Source organism: Anguilla anguilla, chromosome 14 (genome assembly GCF_013347855.1).
Source record: "Anguilla anguilla isolate fAngAng1 chromosome 14, fAngAng1.pri, whole genome shotgun sequence".
NCBI lineage: Eukaryota > Metazoa > Chordata > Actinopteri > Anguilliformes > Anguillidae > Anguilla > Anguilla anguilla.
In genome coordinates this window covers 27,833,589-27,861,111 of record NC_049214.1, presented here as the reverse complement: position 1 = coordinate 27,861,111, position 27,523 = coordinate 27,833,589, and the positions used below count along the sequence as shown (strand labels likewise).

At 41.2% G+C, this 27,523-nt stretch overlaps 2 protein-coding genes across 3 annotated transcripts; both read right to left on the bottom strand.

Moving 5' to 3' along the window:
- Positions 1 to 783: 783 nt before the first annotated feature.
- Positions 784 to 14,184, bottom strand: LOC118213220 (myosin heavy chain, fast skeletal muscle-like). Its single transcript, XM_035392016.1, has 39 exons — positions 13,966 to 14,184; positions 13,716 to 13,859; positions 13,468 to 13,624; positions 13,344 to 13,371; positions 13,119 to 13,227; positions 12,869 to 12,961; positions 12,711 to 12,774; positions 12,516 to 12,614; positions 12,318 to 12,421; positions 11,289 to 11,427; positions 10,768 to 10,886; positions 10,461 to 10,610; positions 10,201 to 10,371; positions 9,806 to 10,112; positions 9,556 to 9,629; positions 9,369 to 9,456; positions 9,156 to 9,273; positions 8,935 to 9,058; positions 8,699 to 8,839; positions 8,108 to 8,359; positions 7,728 to 7,970; positions 7,469 to 7,645; positions 7,238 to 7,383; positions 7,063 to 7,153; positions 6,589 to 6,978; positions 6,369 to 6,495; positions 5,937 to 6,055; positions 5,644 to 5,840; positions 5,367 to 5,550; positions 5,098 to 5,263; positions 4,735 to 4,859; positions 4,169 to 4,477; positions 3,574 to 3,777; positions 3,350 to 3,475; positions 2,955 to 3,125; positions 2,733 to 2,837; positions 2,546 to 2,641; positions 2,069 to 2,200; positions 784 to 901 (listed from the first exon to the last, which is right to left on the bottom strand). The coding sequence occupies exons 1-39, from the start codon at positions 14,170 to 14,172 to the stop codon at positions 881 to 883; spliced, it is 5,817 nt and encodes a 1,938-aa protein (XP_035247907.1). The 5' UTR covers positions 14,173 to 14,184; the 3' UTR covers positions 784 to 880.
- A 4,883-nt stretch (positions 14,185 to 19,067) lies between these two features.
- Positions 19,068 to 23,822, bottom strand: LOC118212703 (heat shock protein 67B1-like). 2 transcript variants are annotated; one of them, XM_035390885.1, is made up of 4 exons: positions 22,482 to 23,822; positions 21,067 to 21,130; positions 20,573 to 20,699; positions 19,068 to 19,906 (listed from the first exon to the last, which is right to left on the bottom strand). In XM_035390885.1, the coding sequence occupies exons 1-4, from the start codon at positions 22,858 to 22,860 to the stop codon at positions 19,316 to 19,318; spliced, it is 1,161 nt and encodes a 386-aa protein (XP_035246776.1). In that variant the 5' UTR covers positions 22,861 to 23,822; the 3' UTR covers positions 19,068 to 19,315. The 2 variants fall into 2 exon arrangements, with proteins under 2 accessions (XP_035246776.1, XP_035246778.1); XM_035390887.1 differs by having other exon boundaries at positions 20,573 to 20,696; positions 22,482 to 23,346.
- Positions 23,823 to 27,523: the final 3,701 nt, after the last annotated feature.

The following is a 27,523-nucleotide window of genomic DNA, read 5'->3' as shown; positions in this document are numbered from 1 at the left end:
CATTTCTAGCCTGATGCTGACTTCTATTATAAGTCAAAGGAAGTTAAATTGATGTTATACGATATGACTGTCAGACCACACTCAGTTCTAGGCACCACACAGCAAGAAAGATACAGCTCGAGAAAAGTTCAAAGAGGGGCAACTAAAATTAGGTGGCAAGCATTAGGTGGGCTGAATACTCTGTTTTTGTAATTATGTGTTTTGTTATTAATAACCTGCCTTTGCTAAACTATGTTACCCTTTCCACTGTGCAGTGTTTTCATTTCCATTGTGTTTATTTTACAGTATAAGTGCCAATACTGAGCCCACCAGGTCACAGCACAGAGACATATCAGTTGTGTTGTGATGGAATGGAAGATATCGTTTTTTGAAAAACTGCTACAGAATGCAGTCAGGAATAAATGTAGCAATCACAGCAATTATGGGGTCAAAGTGTCACCTTTGCACTGGCCTGCTACCTGATCCAAGCACCAGCTGATATTTCCTTATATGGCAAAGCCACAGAGTCGCAGGAAGCAGCTGTTGGGGCCCAGAGACCAAAGGAGTTTGAGTGGCGGTTCAGGCCTGAGCTGAAGCTCTACTGCTCTGCTGCTGGGTGTTTTATAATGTACAGACATGCAACAAACAAATACTTAAATAAATTTTCCTTGGTATATCACAATTAAAACTGTTTAGATATGCTTACTGGAGTCCGTGTGGTGCAGTGTTTAGGTTGGCCAGGTCTTAAACCAATATGCAAATCCCCTGTGTGGTGCTGAATTAAAATTCACCAGGTGCCTGTGCTATATTTAATTAATTTATTCAGTTTATACAAAGACTTTCACAGTGACGTTCATATTGTATGAAACGTGGAGAGGCTTTGGCTGCATATTCATCCTGGCTATTCTGCTGCTTCCTTGCCCTTTTGGAAACAAAGAGAAAGATGTCAGTTACAGGAAAAGATCATAAACAGGAAAATATCTGTGTTGACACATGGCATGAAGACTGTAAGTTTATATCTAATCACAAGTGAATGAACACGGACATGCTCTTTTGCAAAGTTCAGGGACTCCATGGGTAACTGTGACTAGTTTTACCCTAATACTTAGCACAGATGAGTTGTCTGTAATCTGTATGGGAGTCATTTGAATGGGAATTCTAACACAGCAATAAAAGAGATTTGATATCCTACTCACTCATACCTACATATACAGCCATTCCTGAACTGTACATAATTTTGACAGTTTCAAACTGTTATTTCAGATGTGTGAAGGCCACAGTTGGAAAAAAAACAAAGAAGCTAGCTCTTTCAGAAATGTTGGCACAGGTTATAGCGCAGCAATATACAGTATATGCTGTGATTGGTCAATATTTGTAATGATCCTACTAAACATGCATAAGAATTTATTCAGCTGCATTGTCTGCTTTGGTGAGCAGTATTGATTACCCTGCTTGTAACTGGATTTGACTGTTACGGGACCTAGTTCATTTAAAAGGTGACCAAACTCACCCTGTTGTTCCTAAACTGTAGCTGACAGTAGCCTGCCAGATTGATAAGTAAGGCTACTGATAAGTGTCCTTCTGTTGGCCTCTCAAGCCACAAGAGCTTCCAGGAATTTCAAACAGTATTGTCTGAATCCCATGAGAGCCATGTTTAGATTTAATGTGATTATAGTGCCACTTAGAGGCCCATGGTGGTATTATCTTTGAATAAATGCAAATGATTGGATTTCTGAGCTTTCCTTATTGATGCCATCAATTTATGAATTACCACATCACTGACAAGAATAGGGAGGGATTAATTCACCTGTGATGGAACCATGGATAAAATGAGAAAATACGATACATTAAAAAAGCAAAGAAAATGTAGTTAACTGCCAAAATAAAAGAAAAACCTCAATGTTCATCTTTAGTTTGGCAGTTATGTGCATATGCTATCTTGTTAGCAAACTGGCTATCTACACAATTATTTCTTGAGAAAACATTGTTTGATGGGTACTAACCCAACAGTGTTCATTTTATATTTTACTTTTATTTGTATATATCCTAGCATTAGGGATGCTAAATGGTTCTGACAAAATTAACTTACTTTGCCAGTATCACGGCTCTTGGCTCTCATCTTGTTGACCTGAGATTCAGCAATGTCAGCACGCTCTTCAGCTTCTTCCAGCTCATGCTGGACCTTCCTGAACTTGGACAGGTGGGTATTGGCTTGTTCCTCCTGAAAGGGCATCAGACATTTTGTCATCGATATATGCAAATGTTTATTGTGAAGTAACAGCACTGCATATTGGTTAGGGACCTGGGTTAGCAACTCCAGGGTTGTAGTCACTACTATTGTACCCTTGAGCAAGGCACTTAACCTGAATTGCATTATGTAGCAGTGTTTAAAAGTATAAGCATAAAGTTAAAGTATAAAAGCTGTTTAGGCACTTTGGATAAGTGTTGGCTAAATGCATAAATGTGAAGGTAACATATTTTTCTCCCTTGACTGACTGAAGAATAGCATGTCGTTACAGATTGTAGTTCCTTTACAAAAGCGTTTGGTAATGAAAATGTGACTCACGGATTCCTCAGCCTGTCTCTTGTAGGCCTTGACTTTCAGCTGAAGTTTGTCCACCAGATCCTGAAGCCTGCCAATGTTCTTCTTGTCCTCCTCAGTCTAAAAACAGGAAACAAAGTTATTTTTTATTATCTGGTCAGTCCAATACCTGAACACTCCTCCTATGTCACAAAAGGAAACTTTTTCATACCTGGTAGGTGAGCTCCTTGACTCTCCTCTCATATTTACGGACACCTTTAACGGCATCAACTCCACGTTTCTGCTCATTTTCAACCTCGGCCTCCAGCTCACGAACCTTCAAATTAGAATCACATTTGATGTCATTACACAAAAGCACTTGAGATAGAAGTTTTACAAAAAGAAAGCTTGATCCTATGTTATCTTGGTTAAGAATGGACAACTGATACTTTACCCTTGATTCCAGTTTCTGGAGCTGCTTCTTTCCACCCTTCATGGCCAGGTTCTCTGCCTCATCAAGACGGTGCTGCAGGTCCTTGACAGTGACCTCCAGGTTCTTCTTCATCCTCTCCAGGTGAGCGCTGGTGTCCTGCTCCTTCTTCAGCTCCTCCGCCATCATGGCAGCCTGGAATGTCACATGGGGAATGTGCTTTCTATACACTCGCAGGAAGCTCAACATTATCAGAGGGATGCTTAGTCTCAGTATTTTGCCACAGTTGATGAGCACCCCTCCTCCTCATTTTGTTTGCTGTAGCATGTAGGCACATATGTTTTTAATTATCAGAGGGATGTCTGGTCAGATTGCGGATGCATTTCATTGCCTTCACTATGTTGTGTGCTGTGACTCACATCAGTGATGGCCTTCTTGGCCTTCTCCTCTGCATTCCTTGCTTCCTGGATGGTGTCATCCACTTCACTCTGGAGCTGAACAAAGTCGCCTTCCAGCTTCTTCTTGGTGTTCAGAAGGCTTGTATTCTAGGCAGAGACAGATGCAATGCGCATTAAGGTGCATTCTGCTTTAAGCAGGTGAGCTTGTGAAACAGACTGTGTTCAGAATAACCTTTCATAAGTACCTGGGAGTGCAGCAGACCCACGCGCTCACTGGCATCCACCAGCTCCTGCTCTGCCACTTTGCGGCCTCTCTCTGTCTGCTCCAGAGCAGCCCTGAGCTCCTCAATCTCAGCCAGCATCAGTGTGTTCCTGCGCTCCACCATGGCAGCCTGCTCCTTCAGGTCCTCCTGACCTCTGACCGCATCATCAAGGTGCAATTGGGCATCCTAAAGTTACATTAAGATACATTAAGACAAGGGTGTAACTTTAGTTTGAATATATTTGGGTTTAAATGCATAGACCCTGGGAACAAAACCCTCAAGGGGGGTCCAGGGGCATGTCCCCCAAAAGAAACTTTTGAAAGGAATAGTGTAAAATGATCATTTCTGGTGAATTCTAATGGGAAATACTTCAGACAACTGATCAGTATATCCCAGTCACAACGATCCCCATCTTTATTATATGAATTATTCTTCTCATCATCATGTTATATTATTGGGGGGGGGGGGGGGGGGGGTATTAGGCTGGTTTGTAATATTTGGGAAGTTGTAACCCCTCTGTCCCCCCCATTAATTTAAACATTACAACATACTGTATATACCTGTGTAAGAACGTTACCTTTAGCTGTCCTTGCACATTCCTCAGTTGTTTCTGGGCTTCAGCGGCCTGGCGATTAGCATGGCTCAGCTGAATTTCCATCTCATTGAGATCTCCCTCCATCTTCTTTTTCACCCTCAGAGCATCATTCCTGCTTCTGACCTCGGAGTCGAGAGTGCTCTGCATGGTCTCAGTCACCCTCTGGCTGTTCCTCTTGACCTGTTCCATCTCCTCATCCTTCTCTGCAAGTTTCCTGTCAACTTCACCTTTTATCTGGTTCAGCTCCAGCTGGACACGAAGGATCTTGGACTCTTCATGCTCCAGAGTTCCCTGCAAGTGAATATAGCACATTTTAGAAATTAACTTTGCTTAATCAAGGTTTTCACAAATGGTTCATTTTGAATGTGAGCATGGAATGCAATACAAGTGAAATATGTAGCACTGATGAAACACACAAACAGATCTTCACTAATACACTAACAGCAATTCACTAAAGACAAATTGAAGGGATATAGATTATTTCTGTTGATGGTTATGAATTGATGTTTATGACATGATGGTTATGAAGCGATGTTTATGAAGTATACCTCTGCCTCTTCCAGTGCAGTCTGGAGCTCTGCCTTCTCAGTCTCCACAGTCTTCTTTGCCTTCTCCAGCTCATGGATGGCTTTTCCTGTCTCGCCGATCTGCTCGGTTAGGTCTGAAATCTCCTCTGCAGACACAAATAAAAGGCCTTCAGCACCACAATATAGTCCTGTCTGATATTATTCTCAATACACCCATCTTAAGGCAATGGAATGTTAATATTCTTGTAACTATTTGAGACAACTATGATTACCATGGTTAATTGTAAATACAGTACATTTTCATTCAGTCATTGTAGTTTTTAAAATAATTGTATTTTATCCAGGGAACTCAATATTTTTCCCATTCTTTTGACTCAAACATACGTTGCAAGTTCTTGTTCTCTCGCTTCAGGGTCTCCAGCTGATCCAGAGCTTCCTCATAGGAGTTCTTCATCTTGAAGAGCTCAGTGCTGAGAGAACGAGCCTCTTTCTGAGCTCCTTCCAGCTCTGCCTGGCCTTCCTCAAACTTCTGCTTTGCTTCTGCCAGAACCTAGAGGAAATGACTTGATGTGACTTTGATTCAATATCAGACCTTCATTTTTACTCTCAAAGAATCCAAAAGGATGAGGATTCCAAGCATGTTCTTGCATTACCTTGTCAAAGTTCCTCTGCTTCTTGTCAAGGTTGGCGGCCTGGGCGTTTGCCCTCTCCACATCAATCATGAGGTCTTCCACTTCTCCCTGCAGTCTCTGCTTGGTCTTCTCCAGAGAGGCACACTTGGAGTTCACAGCCTCAATTTGCTCCTCAGCCTCTTGCAGACGCTGGGCCAGCTTTTTCCTGATGGAAGTGATATCAGTTAAATGTGTAAGATTTCTTATGTGAGTCACACATACATAGTAGTAAGTATTGATGTATAAATTGTGAAATTACTTGGCCTCCTCCAGCTCCTCTGTGCGCTGGATGGCATCAGTCTCATATTTGGATCTCCACTGAGCCACCTCGCTGTTGGCCTTGGACATTCCACGCTGAAGCTCAGCCTTGGCCTCCTGCTCCTCCTCATATTGCTCCCTCAGCAGGTCACAGTCGTGGCGGGCTGACTGCAACCCATGGGCCAGGGCATTCTTAGCCTGTGGAAGATAGAAGACGTTAGCATAAATCCAGTCACCTTAGGGCAAATCTATCTTCACTTATCAACAGGTAGTGTAAGAAGTGTAATATATTACCTTAACCTCCTCCTCAAGCTGTCTCTTCAGCTCCTCAGTTTGCTGAGTGAAAGCCTGTTTGCCTCTTGTTAGCTGTGACACCAGGGCTTCCTTCTCTTCCAACTGTCTGCCAAATTCACCTGAGTGGACAGAGTAAAGTACAGTGTATTCCTCTGTATTTCTCTTTGAATGAAAATAGAAATAAAAACTATGTTTGTTGTCTTGAAATTACAAGACAAAATATTTATAATATATTTATTTATCGTGGTACCAATAGCATGTTTACTGATTCAGGAGGGCACAGATTGTTCTGTTAATTTTAATATTGAGTGTTGTCTGCAGATAACTCATGAATTAACAACAATTAAATACATTGCTATTGTTCAATGTATTCCACTGAAGTGTTTTTTAGATTTTGAAGACAAACTCAAAAACAATGAAACTTGTCTTTACCGTTCTCTGTCAGCAGTCTGGCTTTCTGTGCACCGAAATCATTTAACTGGCGCACGTTTTCATCATTCTTGGTCTTGACTTCACTGAGTTGGTCCTCAAGAGTACGACACAGCTTCTCCAGATTTGACTGTTAATAAGAATGGTTTTCAGTTTTTATTTTATCTGTTAAATTATTTATCATTATTATAATATTCATGAACACAGTCATCAAGTCACTGACCTTAGTTTTAGCAATAGCCTCCATGTTGCTTGAGAGGTCATCAATTTCCATTTTAAATTCACTCTTCTCCTTCTCCAGCTTCTGCTTAACTCGCTGAAGGTTGTCGATTTGTTCTCCCAGTTCAGCCACGCTGTCGGCCTGCTTCTTGCGAAGAGCGGCAGCAGTTGCTTCATGCTGCAGGGTGGACTCCTCCAGGTCGCGACGCAGCTTCTGGAACTCAGCTTCGCGCTTCTTGTTCATCTCAATCTGAGCAGCAGTTGCACCTCCAGCTTCCTCTAGCCTCTCACTGATCTCCTCAAGTTCCCTGGAGAGATCAGCTCTCTGCTTCTCAACCTTAGCCCGAGCAGCACGCTCAGCCTCGATTTCCTCCTCCAGCTCCTCAATGCGAGCCTATAGATTGAAAGGGTTACATGGTATGTTATCCAATGAAATTTGGTAATATTTAATTAATCTAAGGGACTACTAATCATATACCTGAAGCTCCTTAATCTTCTTTTGAAGCTGAGCACCCAAGGATTGTTCATCCTCTATCTTGCTGAGGAGCTGGCTGGTCTCAAAGTCCTTCCTGTGAAGCACAAATACTTTCAATATGTAGATCTGCTCTCAGATTTAATACTAAAGTAGATTGTTTAGGAGAATTAATTCTTACTTCTTGAGTTTCTCCTCTGACTGCTGTTTGTCATTCTCCAGATCCATTACGGATTCCTGAGCCATTTTCAAATCACCCTCAAGCTTTCTCTTAGCTCTCTCAAGATCCATGCGAAGTTTCTTCTCTTGTTCCAGAGAGCCTTCAAGCTAAAATATTAAAAGTACCTCATCAAGATTTAAGAATTAAGATCACTTGCATTATTATATCAACCACAGAGAAAACCAAACTCACATCATCGACTTGTTGCTCGAGCTTGGTCTTAGCTTTGGACAGAGTGTTGACTTTGTCTTCCTCTGCCTGCAGATCATCCAGGGTCTGCTGGTGTGCCTCTTGGAGGGCTTTCTTCTCCTTGCTCAACTTGCCAATGCTCTCATCCTGAGAGGTCATCTCTTCAGTCAGATTTTTCACCTAGAAATATTCCACAGCATTAGTACAGAAGAACATTTATAGAGTTGAATTTACCATTTTTATAGTTAATTTGAACTGAAACCTTGTTTTCTGTGGCATGTTTCTCCTTTTCCACTTTAGCCAAGGTGAGCTCCAAGTCATCAATGTCTTTCTTCAGCTCAGAGCACTCATCCTCTAGTTTCCTCTTCTTTGCAGTGAGCTCGGAATTCATTTCCTCCTCATCTTCTAGTCTCTCAGTTGTTTCTTTGAGTTTTGCTTCAAGCTGAATCTTACTTTTGATGAGTCCCTCGCATCTCTCCTCAGCATCTACAAGACCTTCAGATTCCTGGGATTATAATGAAAGAAAATACATGAGTGTGAAAAAAGACTCTCTGGACCTTTGAAGTGTTGGTGTTAATAGATTGATTAACAATAACACACGGTCTTTTTGTATGTGTGCTAAGGTTAAACAGTAGAACTCACAGATGCTACTTGGAGCTGCAGGTCATTCTTTTCTTGCAGCAGAGAAACCATTTTCTCTTCAAGCTCCTTCTTTTTCGCTTCTGCCTTGGCCAGATCTTCCTTGCATTTTGTAAAGTCCTCCTTCATTTGGGCCATTTCCTTCTCAGCTTCAGCACTCTTCAGCAGTGGCTTGATCTTGAAGTACACCTTCATCCATGGCCAATGTTTCACATTCATGAATGAGCGAATGTTGTACTGGATTGTGAACACTGACTCTCTGTGTAATGAACACATTGGACGCAGTTATGTTATTCATTCAATGAAAGTTACTGACCTCACTTCAGTAGGAAAAATGAATGCTGGTGGGTAGAGAAATGAAATATGCTGTACTGTGTTGTGAAATCAGACTCCACGTGTCATAGGCAAGACAATCAATTGAAATTAAATGTTAATCCCATGATTTTAAAAATAACCTGGTTTTAAAAGCTTCCTTAATTAAACTTCTCAGAAGGAAAAAAATCTGAAAAAAATTAGAACTGTTTCAATGAGAAGCAGCCTTTTGTCAGGTAAGTCAATTTGCTCTTTATCGCAGTGAAGCAGTGTTGCTTTTACTTGCCTCCTCTCCATCATCTTCACAAACTCCTTTCTCATGAGGAAACCACGGCACAGAGCCTGAGTCATGGTCACCAGAGCAGCCAGTTTCTCATCTCGCATCTCCTCCAGGGTACCCAGAAGCCCAGCTTTGAAGAACACCTACAATGATTTTCAGTTAAGCTCTCCAGTTATATTCTTTGAATGTTTAGAAGCAGTCAGAATCATGTTTATTTACAACAAATTAGCTTCTTTACCTTAGTGTGCCCAAATTTGTACTGAGTGTGATCAACATCGATGGATCCCAAGAGCTTCTCAGAAGCTTTCTTGTTGTCAATGAACTGCCCTTCTGGGATAACACTGGCGTTCAGTACTTTGTACCTGTGAAAGTTAGATTGAAGTTGTCAGATTCTCAGATATTGTTACAAAAGGAAAATAAAAACATGCACATGATGGTGTGATGGGACTATTGAATCACCTCTGCTTGAAGTCAGCATAGAGAATTCTGCTGGGGAAACCCTTTCTGCAGATTCTGATACCTTCCAGCACACCATTACACCTCAGCTGGTGGATAACGAGGAAGTTCTCCATGAGACCTGTGGAGGTTTTCAGCATTATGAGTTACACAGTTTTGAGTGCATATGGGCTGTTTATTTGGGCCAGAACTTGTTGTGGACTGTTGAAACAGTACCTGGTGTTTTAGATTCATTGGGAATCAAGCAACGCACAAAGTGAGGATGTGTGCTTCTCAAGTTGGTCATGAGCTTGCCCAAGTTCTCCTGCAGCATGATACAATAAATGTTGGTCAGTTTCTGCCACAATATTACAGTTTAATTTTACAGGCTTCCTATTATGCAATTAAGCCACATAAAACCTACCCTAAACTGAGAGGACACAGTCTGCATGGAACCACCCTTCTTCTTGCCTCCCTTCTTGGCTCCACCCTTTGCCTCTGAAAAAATTGGCAGTTTCATGTCATGTTTTTCATATTATTTTCATGTGAACAAATTGAGCTAGGCTAAAAACTTAATCATCATTTCATGGATGAGTAATGATTTGAAAGGTTCTGTAATGCTATCACATGTTTAAAAGTTAAGCTCATGTTCACTTTACTTTCACTTTTCTTACCATCAGCCCCAGCAGTGGCTGCATACAGGAGAGCCAACAGTTTAACTGAGGACTTCTGGTACAGCTGCACAACAGAGTCATTCAGGGGGTCCTTGTTCTTGTCCAGCCAGCCGCAGATGTTGTAGTCCACAGTGCCAGCGTAGTGCACCAGGGAGAAGTGGGCCTCAGCCTTGCCTTTGGCAGGCTTGGGTTTCTGGAATGCATTGCACTTGCCAAGATGCTGGTCATACAGTTTGCCCTTGAAAGTGGCATCTGAGGCCTTGGGGAACATGCACTCCTCTTCAAGGATGGAGAAGATGCCCATTGGCTGTTAAAAGAAGAAATTATGTTCACATGAATTCAAGAAGCCATTTTTTGTATGTCACACTTATTTTGTAGTTACAACTCTCCCTCACCTTCTCAATGAGTTCAATGCAGGCAGCCAAATCCATACCGAAGTCAATGAACTCCCAATCAATTCCCTCTTTCTTGTACTCCTCTTGTTCCAGCACAAACATGTGGTGGTTGAAGAACTGTTGCAGTTTCTCATTGGTGAAGTTGATGCACAGCTGTTCCATGCTGTTGTACTTTGAGTGAAAATAATGACGCAAGTCAGCACTAATTATGTTGCATGTTAAAGGAAATCATTTTTGCATTTTTATGACTTATTACTTACATCAAAAATTTCAAAGCCAGCAATATCCAGCACACCGATGAAGAACTGTCTGGACTGCTTTGTGTCCAACATCTGGTTGATGCGGATGACCATCCACAAGAACATTCTCTCATAGATAGATTTGGCCAGAGCCATTACTGAATTGTTGACCTGTAAAAGTAATACAAACACTATAAGAATAACTTCTGCGCTCAAAGGATGTTGAAGCAATTCAGCAGTTCCTTATTTATGAAAATGGGATTTTTAAATTTGTATAGTAAATGCAAGTAAACTGAAGAACACGTGTCTTGAAGCATAAATACTCTACCTGTGGTACAGTCTGCCCCTTGGTGACAAACTCATTGCCGACCTTCACTCTGGGATAGCACATAGCCTTAAGCATATCAGCTGAGTTCAAGCCCAAGAGATATCCAACTTTATCAGCCACTGGAATGAGAATGCAGCAATGTGAGAATGAGGGATTGTGGTTACACAGACACTGATTAGCACAAACCTAACATATCTTTTTCTTTTTGACTAGCCAGTCAAATGCACAATGATGTAGAACCAATTTACTTAGTTTTAGTGTTGTTCTGTACATACTGTAAATGTATTATGGGCACTAAATGACCAGGATTTTAGCTTTTAGGAGTTTTGATGTTGTGATCGTGGTTTTCTTTCATCAACTGCTAATAATTATCATAACCAGAATTATTATTAAATTTGTATGAAGAATTTTTTTGCTAGAAACATTTTTGCTCTTGTAAAATCTATCATAGCTGATTTATAGTTGACCTGACAATTGAACAAAAAAATGAAAATGGCTGATTTCTCGGTAACTGTACTCACCCTCTGTGCCATCAGGTTCAGCCTGCTCCTCACGCTGCTTCTGTTTGAACTTCATGTTACCATGGTGAATCACAGCACCAGTCAGCTTGTAGATGCCCATTTTCTCATCATTGGTGAAGCCCAAGATGTCAATGGCAGTCTAGATGACAAGGATGGGTTTAGATTAGAGAATGTTTGTGAAGTCTCGCTGTCCTTACTGACTATTGTAAGTCTATCAAGCACAAAAAAAGCTATTATTAATAGAAGACTTTCAGATACATCACTGTCACATTACATTATTAATATAATTGTTTTCCTTATTTATTAGTAGCCGTCTTAACTTGTGCTAGTTTCAACCTGCTCACCAATGGAATTGTTTGCTTAGTACACAGTTGGCTAAGTGCTAATATGGGAGGTAAAATTCAATAAGATAGGTGTCATTGAGTTTTATATGAGTTTTCAAGTAGCTAACCAGGAAGCTACATAGGATCAATGACATCATTCACATCAGGAACATTGATGATGCAGCTAGCTAGCAAGCAATCAAGGGTGTCATTAGTTAGTCAATCTAGCTAAGCAGCTACATTGCCAATAATATAGAGTAGATCATTTATATTAGTCAAAAAGCACACATCACCATTAGAGAACTTAGTTGGAAGCTTAGAAACTGGCATAATTTTTTTAAATTATATTTACATTTGTGTGGCTGTAATGAATTTTTTATTTGCTTTTCTTTTCCTAATTAATTTGTAATTATGCATAGAAATGAAATGAAAGACATTCCACAGATTATGTAAGCGTACCTGTTATCGCTGTACGAGTACCCTATGAGCACTTTCGCCATTTTAAAACTAGACATGTGTGGTGTGCAGACAGTGTAAGCTAACATTTTCTATGCTTTAGAGCGGAAGCTTGATGGAGTCAAATGTGGCGATCAACACTTGCTTTGTAAATGAGTGCTCTGATTTGTGGTCAACTACCCAATTAAGAGGTTAATAGAGGGTTATGAGCCTTTGGAGTATGAGCCTTTGCCATGTGTGAATCACTCACATCTGTGGCCACCAGCTCCTCCTTGTCATCAATGCTGGCCACTGTGATCTGGCCCTGGCTGATCATGGGGAAATCGTAGGGGTTGGTTGTGATGAGCGTCATTTCTGTTAAAAACAAAAGGTTGATTGAGATCAGTCAGACATTTCCCCATGTTTTCCCCTCATATTATTTTATAAAGTTTCATGTAGGCAATCTCACCAATCAGCTCAGGTTTGTGGTTGGTCATCATCTGGTAGAAGATGTGGTAGCCTCTCTCATCTGGGAGCTGGAATGTTACTCTGGACTTCTCCAGCAGATCTTGCCAAGAAAGATTTTAAAAATCATATCAAATGAACATTCCCATAGAAATAACCTATGAATGTTAAAATTAACAAATTTTTTTTTTTAACTCACAAGTCTCAATGTCAGCACTGGCCAGTTTTCCAGATGTGCCAAAATGAATTCTGATGAATTTACCCTATTGGAAACAGTACAGTGTTATTAGCATTGGTGAACTGTCAACAGATTCCAAGAAATCCCTTTAATGGCTTATGGTTTCCTTTCACACTTACAAATCGAGAGGAGTTGTCATTCCTCACAGTCTTGGCATTTCCATAAGCTTCCAGCAGGGGGTTAGCAGCAATGATCTGATCCTCCAGGGATCCCTACAGAAGGCAAAGGATTTGACGAACACAGGTCACAGGAGATAAACTCCAGCATGTTCCTGCACTTTCAATGCCTTTATTCTGCTATTTTCAATATAATGTACATTTATCTCTTTCAACAACGCGTTGCTCAAAGATGACCGAAACATTTTCTCACCTGTATTTTGCCACCTGCTTCTTTCTTTTTGTCACCTGCCACTGCGATTGTCGCAAAGTACTGGATGACACGTTTGGTGTTCACAGTCTTTCCAGCACCAGATTCTCCACTGAGAATTAAGAAAGGCAAGAGCAGGTCAGCCTGGAGAAGTCTTGTTAAACCAGATCCAATACAAGATGAGCAGTTATTTTTGTACAGGTAAAGAAGCTTCCTGGAAATACTTACGTAATCAGGACAGACTGATTTTCTCTATCTGCAAAAACAAAGTGTATTTTTTTAGCAAATCTATTGAATTACAGTAAATATGAAAGTAAAACATGTCCACAGACCATTTTAAGTGCACCCTTACCAGTGAGCATGAACTGATAGGCATTGTCTGAGACAGAGAAGATGTGTGGTGGGGCCTCCATGCGCTTTTTGCCTCTGTAGGCCGATACGACCTCTTGGTCGTACACTGGGAGCCACTTGTAGGGATTTACCGTGGCACAGAACAGCCCAGAGTAGGTCTGAAACATGAAGGCAACACATTTCAGATAACCTGCAGATTTCATGCAACATGGAAAAATCATGAATTGTGAACAGTTTTGAATGACTTACGTAGATCATCCATGCTGCGTAACGCTCTTTGAGGTTATACAGCACAGAGGCTTCATTGAGGTGAGTCATCATGGCCATGTCCTCAATTTTATCGAACTTGGGGGGGTTCATTGGGGTGACATCATCCTCCTTAACTGTTACAGTCTGAAAAAAAAGTCATGTCATCAGATAATCAGCCAAGACCCTTAGAATGTTAAGCATGTTTACATTGCTCAGTGGATATTTTTTCTGCAATAGTTGAAAGACGTACTTCTTGAGTGTCAGTGACTTTGACGGTGACTTTGCCCCCTTCTTTGCTCAGGATTGTGCCTTTAAGGTACAGCTCCTTAGTATCAGTCACATAGCAGGCAGTCTTGGCATCGAAAGGTCTGCTTTGAGCCTCGAGTCTCTCCTGCTCCGGCTTCCGCAGGTAGATGGCGGCCTTGCCGTAAACGGCCATTTCGGCGTCGGTACTCATGGTTGCTGCTCACTGTGGTGGTACAGAGTATTACAATGTAGTAAACACTCCCTTCATAAACTTTCTTATTCTTTAAGTACATTTTATGTTTGTCTTTAAGAAGAAAGAGCATCACAGATTATCATTGTAGCATTGCTCCCGGGCAGCTAGTTGGTTTGATAATTATCTTTACAATAGAACTCTCAGTGTATATATTGATGGGGAAAATTGTGCATCAGTTTTGATCACCAGGGATGTACCTCAAGGGTCTGTCCTTGATTCCATTATATTTATATTTCATATTAATAACATGTCTTTACCTATGCAGGGTTTTAAAAACCATCTGTAGTCAGACATCATCATTGACTTCTATACCACTTTGTCTCAAGCAGTTCAGTAACTCCTACTGTTGTATTTTAACAACCTTCTAGCTGATCTCTGTGATCTTAATTGAGTTTTTAATCTCAATTCTAATAAAACAAAGATTATGTATTTATTTAGATCTCATTCCCAGGCTGCTGCTAATAAAATATTTCTACCATGTATTGGAAATGTATTGAGCACATAACATCTTCCAAATATTTAGAAATTTGGCTGGATGAGAAACTCAAATTATAACCCACAATGACTGTCTTGTTTTTTGAAAAAGCAAAAATTAATTTATATTTATTTTATAATTATAAACAAGCCATTTTATGTTCTATGCTAGAAGGAAACACATTTTAACTGCCTATCTTCCTGTGATTGATTGCAGAGACATTCTGCACCTGTGTGCCCCCAACACTACCATGCGGGCCACTGGCAGTTCATCACAGTGCCTTTGTTAGTCTCAAATGCAAAACCTCTCATCCACCATTTTGATTTGCTTTTCACTGTGCCTTAACCTTACTCTGAATTTGGGAAGATTGCTTTTCTTTACTGTGCTTCATGGTGTTTAAATCAGCTCAGCTTCAGCATTCCATCCCATTGTTTACTATTTTAAGCTTTTTACGAACCATAAAAGCTGTCAGGTGTCCTTACTATGACGGATAAGGTGCCGTTGACCTGTTAGATCAAGAAGACTCTTTCCATTTCGTAATTGATTTTGTGTTCTACTACTTTACAGAATTGTTAAATGTGGTGTGCTGAAAATTAACATTTTTATCTCAATGGGACTCGCCTAGGTAAATAAAGGATCATGTAAAATAAAAACATACCTTTTCTCACCCCCCAAGAGCAGTTGTATTCCAGGACACTGTAAAACATTATGTTTTTAAAACACTTTCAATTCAGCTTTTTTTCTGCAAACATAAAATGTCTAATTAAAATAACAGCCATTACAATCATCATCAAAACATACACATATAGAATGACAAGAACAGGCCATTCAGCCATCTAGGCTGGTTCAACATATTTGTGCTAACCTTCTCTGATCTATTCATTTATTCACATATTTCAGCCACATGAAAACCACATTTCAGATGTGTTTTATCAATCCTCTGTATGCACACACACAAACAAACCCACATGCACACACACGCATACACACACACACAGTCACACGCACACACACACACACACACTCATGACAACTGCATGAGTCCCTACAGCATTAAATAAAGACAGTAAAATGTTCATATGGGATCTGCTCCGACAGTGTAGGCTGAATGATGTGTGGGACTCACCACAGGCTGTGTCGTAATGTCCTTCTGTGTTGTGAACACCTCTGTGCTGCTCCTTATATTGGGTTGTAAGTGCTAGCCCAGCACGAGCTAAATTTGGACATCAAGGTATGGTCAAGCTTTGGTCAAGGTATGGATTTGTCGGTAGTTTCAGTCACTTACGGGTATGTTTAGATGTGGTTACTTTATTGAATATTTTTCCTGAATTCTCAGAGGTTTTTTTTTTACCGTCAGACATGTGCCATTAAAAAAAACTTTTTAAACAATCACAGTCATGTAAATGCATAAAAGTGTATTAAAAATACTCTTTGAATTTTAGAAGTTTAGAAGGACATTTTTCTAAAAGTAAAAAATATCAGAATATATGGAAGTTGTTTCAGTGAAAATTTTACATCAAATATGCCAGTATGATCTTGTTTTTGTACAAATTTGCATATTTACATAGCAATAAATTTCTCCTACAAATCTGGCATCCAGGCAAACTTCCAGCGAGTGATGGGAAGATATACCATGGGGTATTTTTTAATTCCCTTTATTTTACTGTGTTTTACTGAGCTTCAGTGGCGTCAGCTGTTGCAGGATCACCACTTTTTCGAGTTTAGGAGCCAATTTGTAAAAACTGAGGAAGAAGTGGCAGTTTTGACACAACATTTCCCAGTTGAATTTGAAATAAATAAGTGAAAATACATATGAAATAATGTATAAAAATGTAATGTGAAAAAACCGATTCTTCCTTTAGACATACTATGAGAGAAACACTCAGCCTTTACTGAAGCAATGGCATTGCAAAATTATGCGTATGTTACGTTTACATGAAAACTTTAGCACAACATAGGATTCATAATATTAAATATTTATTTGTTTTCATATGAATTTTCAGAAAATTATTTCTGACAAATGGGTATGTTGCTATAGATCATCCAGCTGGTACTGGGTCCTGTATTTTGACATGGCAGTCAAAAGGTGTATGACTAAACAACTTGTGCAGAAGCATTCCAAACATTTTATGTTTTGTTTTGAATATTTAAAAAAATAATATTTAGACACAATCGGATTTTCCCACCAAGACAATGAATAATTTATGCATCACTCCTTTGTCATGATGCACAATACTATGTTATTTATCAGTAATTATGTTTATCAGCACACATCTGACCTTAAATAAAACCTGCTCATTTAGTGCTATAGTTACATCATATAAAAGTAAAGCCACAGACATATTTTTGTGTAGTTTCAACCTCACACAGACTGTGTCAGGTAGTGTGACAGATACATAAACAAACATTGCATATGCCGTTATCACAGACAGGCCTTATTTTATCAAGATTCCTATCTTATATGCAAGTATATGGCAAATGCTCTCACCCAGTCTCTACTGACTGTTGGTAAGGAGTTTGACAGGGAAAAGGAGCGCTTGTAGGTGTTCAGCTTATGCTGAGGGTCTCTATATTCTCTGAGGGAAGAAGTTGGAACTTACATGGGAATGCTGTTTGTTCATTGATAGTGTACAAGGAAGGGTGCTGTCTTACGACCATTACATTTCATGGCTGACAACTGTGCTTGTGTTCATGTTTCTCACAGTGCAGTATATCCCTGATAGAACTGTAAGCCATCTTGTGATTAAATGAAAACTTTCAGTCAAAAACAGACAGCAACAGAGTTGTGTGCAATTATTGTGTAATTGCCAGATGTTTTGTAATCATTTCAGTTATAAAGTATATTGCATAATATTGTAATACAACACAGTACCATAGATTATATGATCAGTGTTTGCATTTGATAGATGATAGTGTTTCCTGTTATCACTGAATGTAAGCTGCATGATAAAGTTGTCATCACTCATTACTCTAGGTGAGGTAGTCCTAGCATGTTGCTGAGTGAATTTGCCTTCACATAACTGACAGTAAAATTTAACGAGGTTTTCTTAGTGGTTAAGAAGGTGAGGATATATTTACTTCCTGGGAAGGATTGATAGGCCTCCACGCATGCAGTCAGTCTGCAAGCACACCAGCGGCCAGCATCTGTTCGCTTCTCATCAGCATTCCTGGCATGTTCACCATGACAGGAACTAAGCACTTCTGTGAGCTCCTCACTGCAGGGGGGACTCTAATTCCGGACCGGTGACCCTCTCCATGTGTGGCGAGTGTGAGTCTCACTAACTGTCCTGCTGTAAGTGCTGTGAATGGCTGAATGCTGTGAGGCTGTAGATACACTAGTCCCGCCCCTCCTTCCTCTCTCTGTGTTCTCTGAGCATAATGAAAGCAAATTATGTTCTTTACTTTTACAGTTAAGCCTACTTCACTATATTTTAAGCTACTTAAGAAACATGACAAGCAATGTCATTGTTATTTCCTTTTACAGTGCTGTCAAGAGAAGTAATTATTGCACATAATGCATGCTCTAAACTATTGTAGTTAGTTCAATATCAGATATTTTCCAGTAGTTTGACCTGGTAATGCGTAATAGGAAGCAAATCAATTTTAAAGATGTTTGTTAAGTATACCAACTATACCGAAAATATGGGATTACTGTGATTTTTGAAGGGAGATCATTATCATTTTATCAGGTACTGAATAAAAATTTTAGAACTGTAGTACATTTTTGAACCTCTTGGTCATTTTGAAATCGCAATGCATCTGTCTTGGAAATAATTTTGATAATGAAGTCATTATTTGATTTGAGTGATGGGCTTTGATTTAACTTGTGCAGGTGATTGTGTGGCAGGTCTGTGTTTTGATGTCGTTAATTGGCTTTGATTTAACCTGTACAGTTAGTTGTTTATTAGGCCCTTGGGGCTTAGCACCATGGTTAAGCCATGGTTAGTGTTAGGGTCACTGGGGCAGTTGACCCCAGTGTAGCAGAGCTCATAAATAAAACCTGACAGTATCGTGTTTCCCCCTGAGGAACGTGTGTGTGACCCCTGTATCAGGAGACCTATCCTTTTGTGGGCTTTTTTTCATTTCCTTTGGGCTGCAGCTGCTGGTCCCAGAACAGCACACAGAGAGAGGGGGAGTAAGGACACCACTACTCTACTGCTGTGTGTGTGTGTGTATGTGTGTGTGTGCGTGTGCGTGCGTTTGTGTGTGTGTGTGTGTGTGCGCGGTTAATTAGGTAATATAATCTTATGAAACGGTTAAGATAATCATGAAAGTCAAATAAGTAAATAATAATGATCTTAATGATCTTAAATTTACTCGTACTGCTTTCCTGATTTCTGAAATGCAAAATATGCCTGTGAAATACACTGAAGCAGAGTCAAGACATGTTAAGATTTTATTTTTCAGAGACAGAACCATACAAGAGTCTCAAAGCAGTTAGTCATAAGCCGCCATTACAACAGAGAAGTGCGCCCTGTGCAACTGGTCTATAGAAGCTGATACCTGGCAGCCGCTTTGCAGCCACTCTAGATTCAGCTCTGCGTCTGATAGGCCCGTATGTAGGAAGTGGGCATTGGCCACACCGCCGGTTCTGCTCAGTACTATTGGCCACGCCGCCGGTTCTGCTCAGTACTGCTGGGAGGGCCACTTGGTGCTGCGGAGCATCCACTTGGTGTCTCGGTGTGACCACCGGGCCTCCTGTTGCTTCTTCTCCTCCACCTGCTCGCCGTCCACCGCAGAACCCTGCACTTCGGTCTGGGAAAGATCCTGGCCTTCCTGCCCCATGCCGTCCTGATTGGCTTGCGCTGTCAACATGGCCTCCCTCATGGCCGCCTCCTCCTGAGGGACCTCTTCCCCTTTGACCTCTCCTTCCATTGGCCTGCCTTCCTCTGGCTCCGCCCCTGCGCTGGAACAAGCTCTCTCAGTTGCCGCGGTCTGCTTCTCCAGCGATCCTCTGTTCTCCGGGTTACCACCAGGGGCATCGACACCTTCGCCTGTCTCTTCCCTCTTCTCTTGGCCACCAGCAAGGTGAATAGCAGCTTCGCTTGGCTCTTCCTTATTCTCTTGGATGCCAGCTAGCGGATCAGCAGTCACACTCTTCTGCTCTGGGACCCCACCCGGGAAGACAGTAGTTGCTTGTGGCCCCACACTGTTTTCCTGGGGTACCGTCTCCCCGACCTTTTCCTCTTCTCTTGTCTCTGGAGCCCTCTTCTCTACCTGTTTGTAAACAAGTCAATGTTTATATCACAGCCCACAATAAACCAGGTCTGAAGACATAATTTATTCCTCTCATAAAAGCTTAAGGACGGGACCTTGTCAGTTTCAATGTAAGAAAACACTAAAACTAGATTAATTATGTATCAAGATGATGTATCATATTATTGTTTGCAGAAAAGACAAGAAGTCAAAGAAAGACACAAAGAGAGCCTTTCCACATTTGAAATGGATGAACTTCTCTTCAGATTTGCCTTCACAAATGTTCTGCAAAGGTGTAAAGGGATTTCTGGCTATTGGGCTTATTCAGGTATTCTAATTGTACAGAAGCAAATGCTCACCACATATCATTCTAAATATCTTTCAGTCCTTGGAACACACTACCTGCTTGAGGGCAACAGCATCTATACAGGAGGCCCCAATTCTGACATATTGTAAATATTGCATCATGTAAAGTAAAATAGTACTGTATTATGTCATTTGAACATTATTCTGTATTTGTTTTATTTGCGGAATTTAATTGTATTGTTACTATATTCTAGCAGAGAGAGAGAGAGAGACAGAGAAAGAGAGAGAGAGATCAATCAGATGCTCAATTCTGTTTCCTGAGTACAATATTAAACTTTAAACTGCCTGTATGGGGTCACTGTCTGAGAGGCCAGTGCTCACCTGCACAGGTATGATGATCTCCACGGGGATCTCCTGGGCCATGGAGGGGAGTGGGGCCTCCACGGACAGCACCCCACCGGACAGAGCAGAGCGGATGTGCCGAAGGTCCGACCCAGCAGGCAGCCTGCTAGAACACAGCCAATCAGGGAACACAGCCAATCAGGGAACACAGCCAATCAGGGAACACAACCAATCAGGGAACACAGCCAATCAGGGAACACAGCCAATCAGGTAACACAGCCAATCAGGTAACACAGCCAATCAGGGAACACAGCCAATCAGGTAACACAGCCAATCAGGGAACACAGCCAATCAGGGAACACAGCCAATCAGGTAACACAGCCAATCAGGGAACACAACAGGAGGGGTCAGAGTTGAGTGCTTACTTGTGGGGCGGATGGGTCACAGTCAAGCCCTAAATGGGGTGAGCTATTCAGTATATGCCACAGTGGTTATTAGTGGCCTGTTTCTTGTTTTGAAATGTGAAAACTTACTTGTACTTTCTTGAAAAACATTTTGAGACAAGTCCATATTCATCCTGCCGGTCTTCATGGTTCCCTAGAAGATAAAAATGTAAAAATTAAACATATTCAGCTATATACATATCGTATAGTGCTTTCAGATGCTTTTTCATTCTCCAATGATTATTTCTCTGTTTGCTGCCTTGCAAAGTCAAAATTCAATACCGCAAATAAAACAAATACAGAATAATGCTCAGGTGTATTACATTTTTTTCTTGAGTGATTTACACCAAATACATTATTGAGGTCCACCTGTGTCGAATTGAATCGGACAATTCAACTGCATGATTGCGGATTATGTATCACTAATGTTGTAAGATACAGCAGATCAGATCAGTAACCATGTAATTAATCCCATGGAATGAGATAGAGGCAAAAAGCATAAAATAAATATTGGCAAAGCTTTGAACATTCCTAGAGGCACAGTTAGGGCCATTGCACCAAAATGGAAAACAACTGCAAAACCTAGACGCTATCAAGACCATTCTACCAAACTGAGCAACTAGACAAGAAACAGGTCAGAGAGATGACCAAGAAGTTGCGAGCTTATTGGCTGAACTGGGAGAAACTGTCCAGAGAACTGTCTCTTCAGCACATCACAGGTTTGGTCTCTTAGGAAGAAAGGCTAGACTGAAGGCCTTCTGAGAAATTCTGAAACTGAAACTAAAACTGCTGTCCAATTCTCTTCATCTAACTTGGAGTTTGCAAGTTTGCTTGGTGGAATTGGCAAATATTTTTCCCAAATTTAAATGTGAAAAACTGATACAGGTATACCCTAGAAGAATCTGAGCTACAATTACTGCAAAAGACCCCAAAGCATTCACTCTGGTAATGCTTTTGTAAAAGAGAAATGTAATTTTTCACTTTAAAAATGTATTGTTGAAATCAGAAATGTGTTCAATTTATTGGGCTAGTGAAGGGGAAGGAATACTTTAGTGTGTCATATACACTTGACAAACAGTTTTTAACATGCCTTGATATTTTAAATGTTCTTATTCTTACTCTGTGTTTCTGTTTTTATTCTGTGATTTGTTCTTACTCTGTGATTTTACCTGCCTGTACAGCACTTTGGTCAACGTGGGTTGTATTTAAACGTGATTTATAAATAAAATTGATTTGATTTGATTTGGTTCTGAAACTGACCCGGTCACTAGTTTTTCTTTCAGAAGAACACTGAGAGAAAAACCTTGATTTGAGAAAACGTAATTCACCTTTGGAGAAATAGAAATTTAGGTGTTAACACACAGTAGCTGTTCCATCATAGTTTATATCACATAGGCTTGAGACACACTTGACAGGCTGTACGTAAATAGTTTTACACAACTACTAGAATGTTCTCAAAGAAAGGAAGCAAGGAGAAGCCTGCCTTGCAGGAGAACTTGTCCTACCTGATATCTCCAGGTAGCCCTCCCTGGTCCTGATGGTGACCTCCCGGGGGGAGAAGCAGCTGACATCCAGGTTGATCTTCCAGCTCTCGGGCCCGGTCCTGATCTCGGAGACCCCCCGGGGCTGCTCTGCACCAGGGCCGGGGTAGGGGTAGGGAGGCGTGGGGGTGTAGAGCGGGGAGGGCATGTACCCGGGCCACGAAGAAGCGGCCATCCGTCTCTGGGCCCACTGGATCCAGCTCAGATCCCCGGGCTCCAGGAACGGGGGCAGCCCCGCGTCGGCTCTGTAAACGCGGCTGGGCAAGGTCTCCTCGCAGAACGGCTCCCAGCGCACGTCGCGCCGATACAGGGGACGGGGCATGAACCTGCTGTGATCCGCCATAGCTCTCCGGGAAAAAAAAACACCTAACAGATCAGACTGGAAAACAACGGGGGGAAAAAAAAGGCGACTTCTGACTTTCGGGAAAAAAACAACAACGACGCGCTCGGAACAACAGCAGCCTGATTCTCAGCCCCCCTTTTGTTTAGTACAGACGCAGCTCAGAAAGCTCATCGGTCAGAGCCAAGACAGGCCGGGAGAACAGAAGCTCTGTGCAGCTGGGGCACACGCCGCTCTTTATATAGGGCATCCGTTTTAACACCTATGGAGCAGCAACGCTTACCCTATGAGACGAGGAGGTTAGGAATGAGGTGTTGGTCATGGGGCCGTAGCCATTCCGAAGCGTTAATGCGGCATGAGACACGTTAATTGTTTGTATTTATAGTTTTTGGAGGGAAAACGGCAAATAGTTGGCGACCGAGCGGGGGCGTCGCGGCGACGGGCGATCTGCAATCCCATCACATCTCCGTGCACAACACAAACACATCTCTGCAACAGCGGAGAAAAAAAAGGGGTCAACTCTTTACATAATAGGGCTGGGTTTTTGTACAGATAGCTACTGTAATACTGAACTGAAAAGTGATATTGTGTGTGTTAGAGGAGGTATGCACACAGTCTGAATTGTGTGAAAGTCAACTAAGGGAGGCTTAAAAAATAGGAAGGGCTGCTACTTGTTTTAAGACAGTGTAGTACACAGCCTTGTGGGCTGTTTGTACTGAAATAATTTGTTGTTATGGCAGCACTGTATATCAGATACCATCAACAATCCCTTCATCCAGAGCCTTAATTTTGAAGAAACTGCAAATGTGCCAATAGCCATGAGCTGATATCCACAAAGTATTAGAAAACATAGAGTCAGCGGTAAATGAACATCAACATGTGTCTGTGCAGATAAGTACACATTTATTACCCTCTGGCTGCTTGAGAGGATATGTGTGTATCCTTACCTGTAGTCACTTCTGCTACTTAGACGCATGGCTATGTGACATGAATGCACAAAGAGCTTTGTGCTATAGCTAAATCAGTGTACTGAGAGCCAGATACTATAGCTAAATCAATGCACTGAGAGCCAGGTACTATAGCTAAATCAGTGTACTGAGAACCAGGTACTATAGCTAAGTCATTGCACTGAGAGCCAGGTACTATAGCTAAGTCAATGCACTGAGAGCCAGGTACTATAGCTAAGTCAATGCACTGAGAGCCAGGTACTATAGCTAAGTCAATGCACTGAGAGCCAGGTACTATAGCTAAGTCAATGCACTGAGAGCCAGATACTATAGCTAAGTCAATGCACTTTGGAGTTCACTAGCAGCTTACAGCACCCATGTAGCCTACATCCAATCAACACAAAATTGATGATTCCACATGGAACCAAAGTCTGGTGCTGCAACTGCATGCGGCTCCTGCGGCTAAAACGTAATTTATATTTCCGTATGGATCATCCACTCTGACCATAATTGTTTATCAGATGTGCACTCTGTGGCTTTTATTTAATATATTTGTAAAGATTAATATAGGAAGAAAAATTTGATCGATGGACTAATACACCCCCCCTCTCCTTTAAACCCCTCCCTGACATGCACACACATTCCATCCCCAACCCGACAACTCCCCCTCAGACATTGTGTGTGCTAATGCCAGCCGGCTCTGGCAAGCAGCAGTGGAATGTGCTAAAGCATTGCTAACGCTATGTAATGAGGACCTGTCACGGGCAACTTAAACTTCAGCTGTCAAGAGCAATAGGCAAGCTTTAAAAAGACATGAGGAACAAAAGCAATCAAATGCTTTTCACATGGTGCCATGCCACATTACAGCTAAGACTGAATGTTAAAATCCATCTCCATCTAATTTAACTCATGTCCAATACTTACAGTCACGTACAATGAACTCTAGTGGACATGTGATAGTTATACTGTTTTAAAAAAAACCCTCAGATACACCAAACAGTGGATATATACGGGATTCATTTAATCTTATCTCAGCTATCTGACTCCAAAATATCATTTTAACCTGTCCTCTGTACCAGCAGTTGTGCATAGAAGGAGACTGCAGTGTCCACCGGTAGTGTGGCTCTATACGGATTGCTATCTATCTTGGTAGACGCAGACGTGCCTCTGGCGTGTGTAGCCTGCATAAATACAATTGTGTATCTTGCTATCTTGCTACGACACTAGTGTATAGGCGAGTGACTGTGGGGTGCAGATATCCGGAATTCTATGTGTATCTTGGGACCTTAAAACTGCTAGCTGTGCAGTGGTAAGAGTCACTTATAACAATATAAAACATGATTAGGCTGTATTATGGAGAACATAAGTTTTACATAATGCTGATCCAGTAAGATGTTTTGCCACTGAGCACTGTCTCTTTATCACCCCTGCGGACTCCCTGTCAGCACAGTAAGCAGTCTGTTTTCCTTTTGGGTCAGGTAAGAGGCAGAATTTGTAAACTGCCCTACACTGTATACAGTCTTTTCAAATCTGAATTATACGATACATTCTGTTTGCCTGTGAACTATATTCTGCAAAAACAGTCAACACAAGAAAAGCTGTAATATTCATGTGTGTCCACTTAATTAATGCAATTAATATTCCATGTCCATCATGTAATCTTTATATTTCTCTACGTAGCGGTGAAGCATGTAATTATATAGACCGTATTACTGCTCTGACCGCTTGACCCTGCTGAGTACTGGGTGTGAATGCTTACGTGGTAATGTGCCTCACATGTGAAACAGTCTTGTCTGGGTGGTGTTATGGAGCTTACATCATATGTGAAAATTGCTGCGTGTGCATAGAGTGCATCACAGCCTGTCACAGTGCTGCCCGGACTGACTCAGCAGGAATAGCCCGTGTACTTTGGTTGCACGTCTTTGACCTACACCCAGTCTAACTTAGATATGAATGTTTGTATTATTTACTGCATACGGTGAAGAAAAAAATAGTTGCAGTGAAAAAAAATGCCACATTCTTTTGTGTTACACAAAAGATGTTTTCTTAGTAGATGTCATTATACGGGACAGTTCATGAAAACTGCAGTAGTAATGGTAGTGTGCAGACAGTCAGTGTACCATCATTTATTCTATTTCTTAAATCACCTTGTTAAATGCAAACTCTTGATGGGACTGCGGGCGAGCGTTCCCCCAACTCAACATCAATAGACATACTTTGCTAGGTCTGCTGAAATATTTGCCAAATGTTTTTTAATCTATTGGTGAATTTATCAGATATAAAATGCTAAGTTAGCTAATGATTTAGCTTTCTTGTTATCTTGTTAACTCCTCTATTCTAAATCTTGCAAAAAAGGAGCAACTGAGTTTGCCAGCTAACTTCATTAATGATTTTGAGCTTGCTAGCTATCTTTAGAGAATGGCATCAGCCAGCTAGCTAGCTACTTGCAAGGTAGATCAGTAACATGCAACTTGTTCAATGCAACCTGCCTTTTTTCTACAGATTTTGTCAATGGTGCTCTTAGTGAAAAAATTCCATCTGTGAGCAGGATAAAACTGGCATAATTAGCCATAATTATACAGCAACCACAGTAAAGAAAATAATGATATTAATAATTTAAAGTGGCCATTGGTGTACCTGAAAGTCTCCTGATAAACAATCGTGGGGTCCCATGGGCTCCCTTCCTCCGTTCCTCAGATAGGAAGCACCAGTGTTACGACCCGTCGTAAGTTTCGTGTTCGCATTTTCGTCCCTGCTACGTGTCTCTCTTTCTTCTGGTTCATCGTCGGACCGGCCGCTTCCGTGTCTGCTTACTGGGTTCAAAAATCCGCCATTTGCCTTTCACCAGCGGAGACGAGGTCTTTGAATTTGTGCCCGGGACTCGTGAATAGTGATTGCTTTGTTTGACTTCATGTGTTTTGTTCGACTTTCCATTCTCGCCCGTCAGGTTTGCTTGCCGATCGGATTTTGAGTTTGACTACTGGCTTGTTCTATTCGACCTCGACTCTTGTTTTTGCCCCTCTGTTTACCATACAGTGACCGGTTAGAGTGTCACCAGCTGAATTACAGGACACTATTTTGTCATTTTGCTTTGTTATTTCTCCTTTATTATTGTTGGAGGGTAACTGGGTAGAATTCAAAATCTCTGTTGGGGGTACGCTTTTCTGACTCTTGGTCTCAGATAAGAAACGGTCTACATATGACAGCCAACCCCTTTGTAAGCATATGCATGCATGCTGTGACACATTTCCCCCCTTACTTTTAGACAAAAAGTTGGTGAGGAAATGTATCGGGAATACAGACACTGGCCAGACACGGTCCGATGCTCAGAGCAGTGAGGCAAGTTAAGCATGAGAACAAAAGCATCCGAAGTACTGCTCACGGCTGCACTATCATGTAGATGCCTTTCTAGAATACATTGGGGTACATTGTGACAAAATTCTGTGGTTTCATACATATATACAATACATACGTCTATAGGCTAAACTGCTAATAGGCTACTTTTTTAAAAATGAATGTTTCCTGAGAGCCCATATATTGGAAATATATCTGAAATGCAAAAAATATGATAAATTCTGGACAAAATAATATATTGTAAATATATTAAATGGGATGATAAAATACAAAGCCCAGTTGATAAGCTGTCTGGTTTTTCTGCCGGGCGTATGGTTGTGTGTTCACGAGGTGCTGTGGGGCCTGACTGTGCTCCGTTGGCAGGC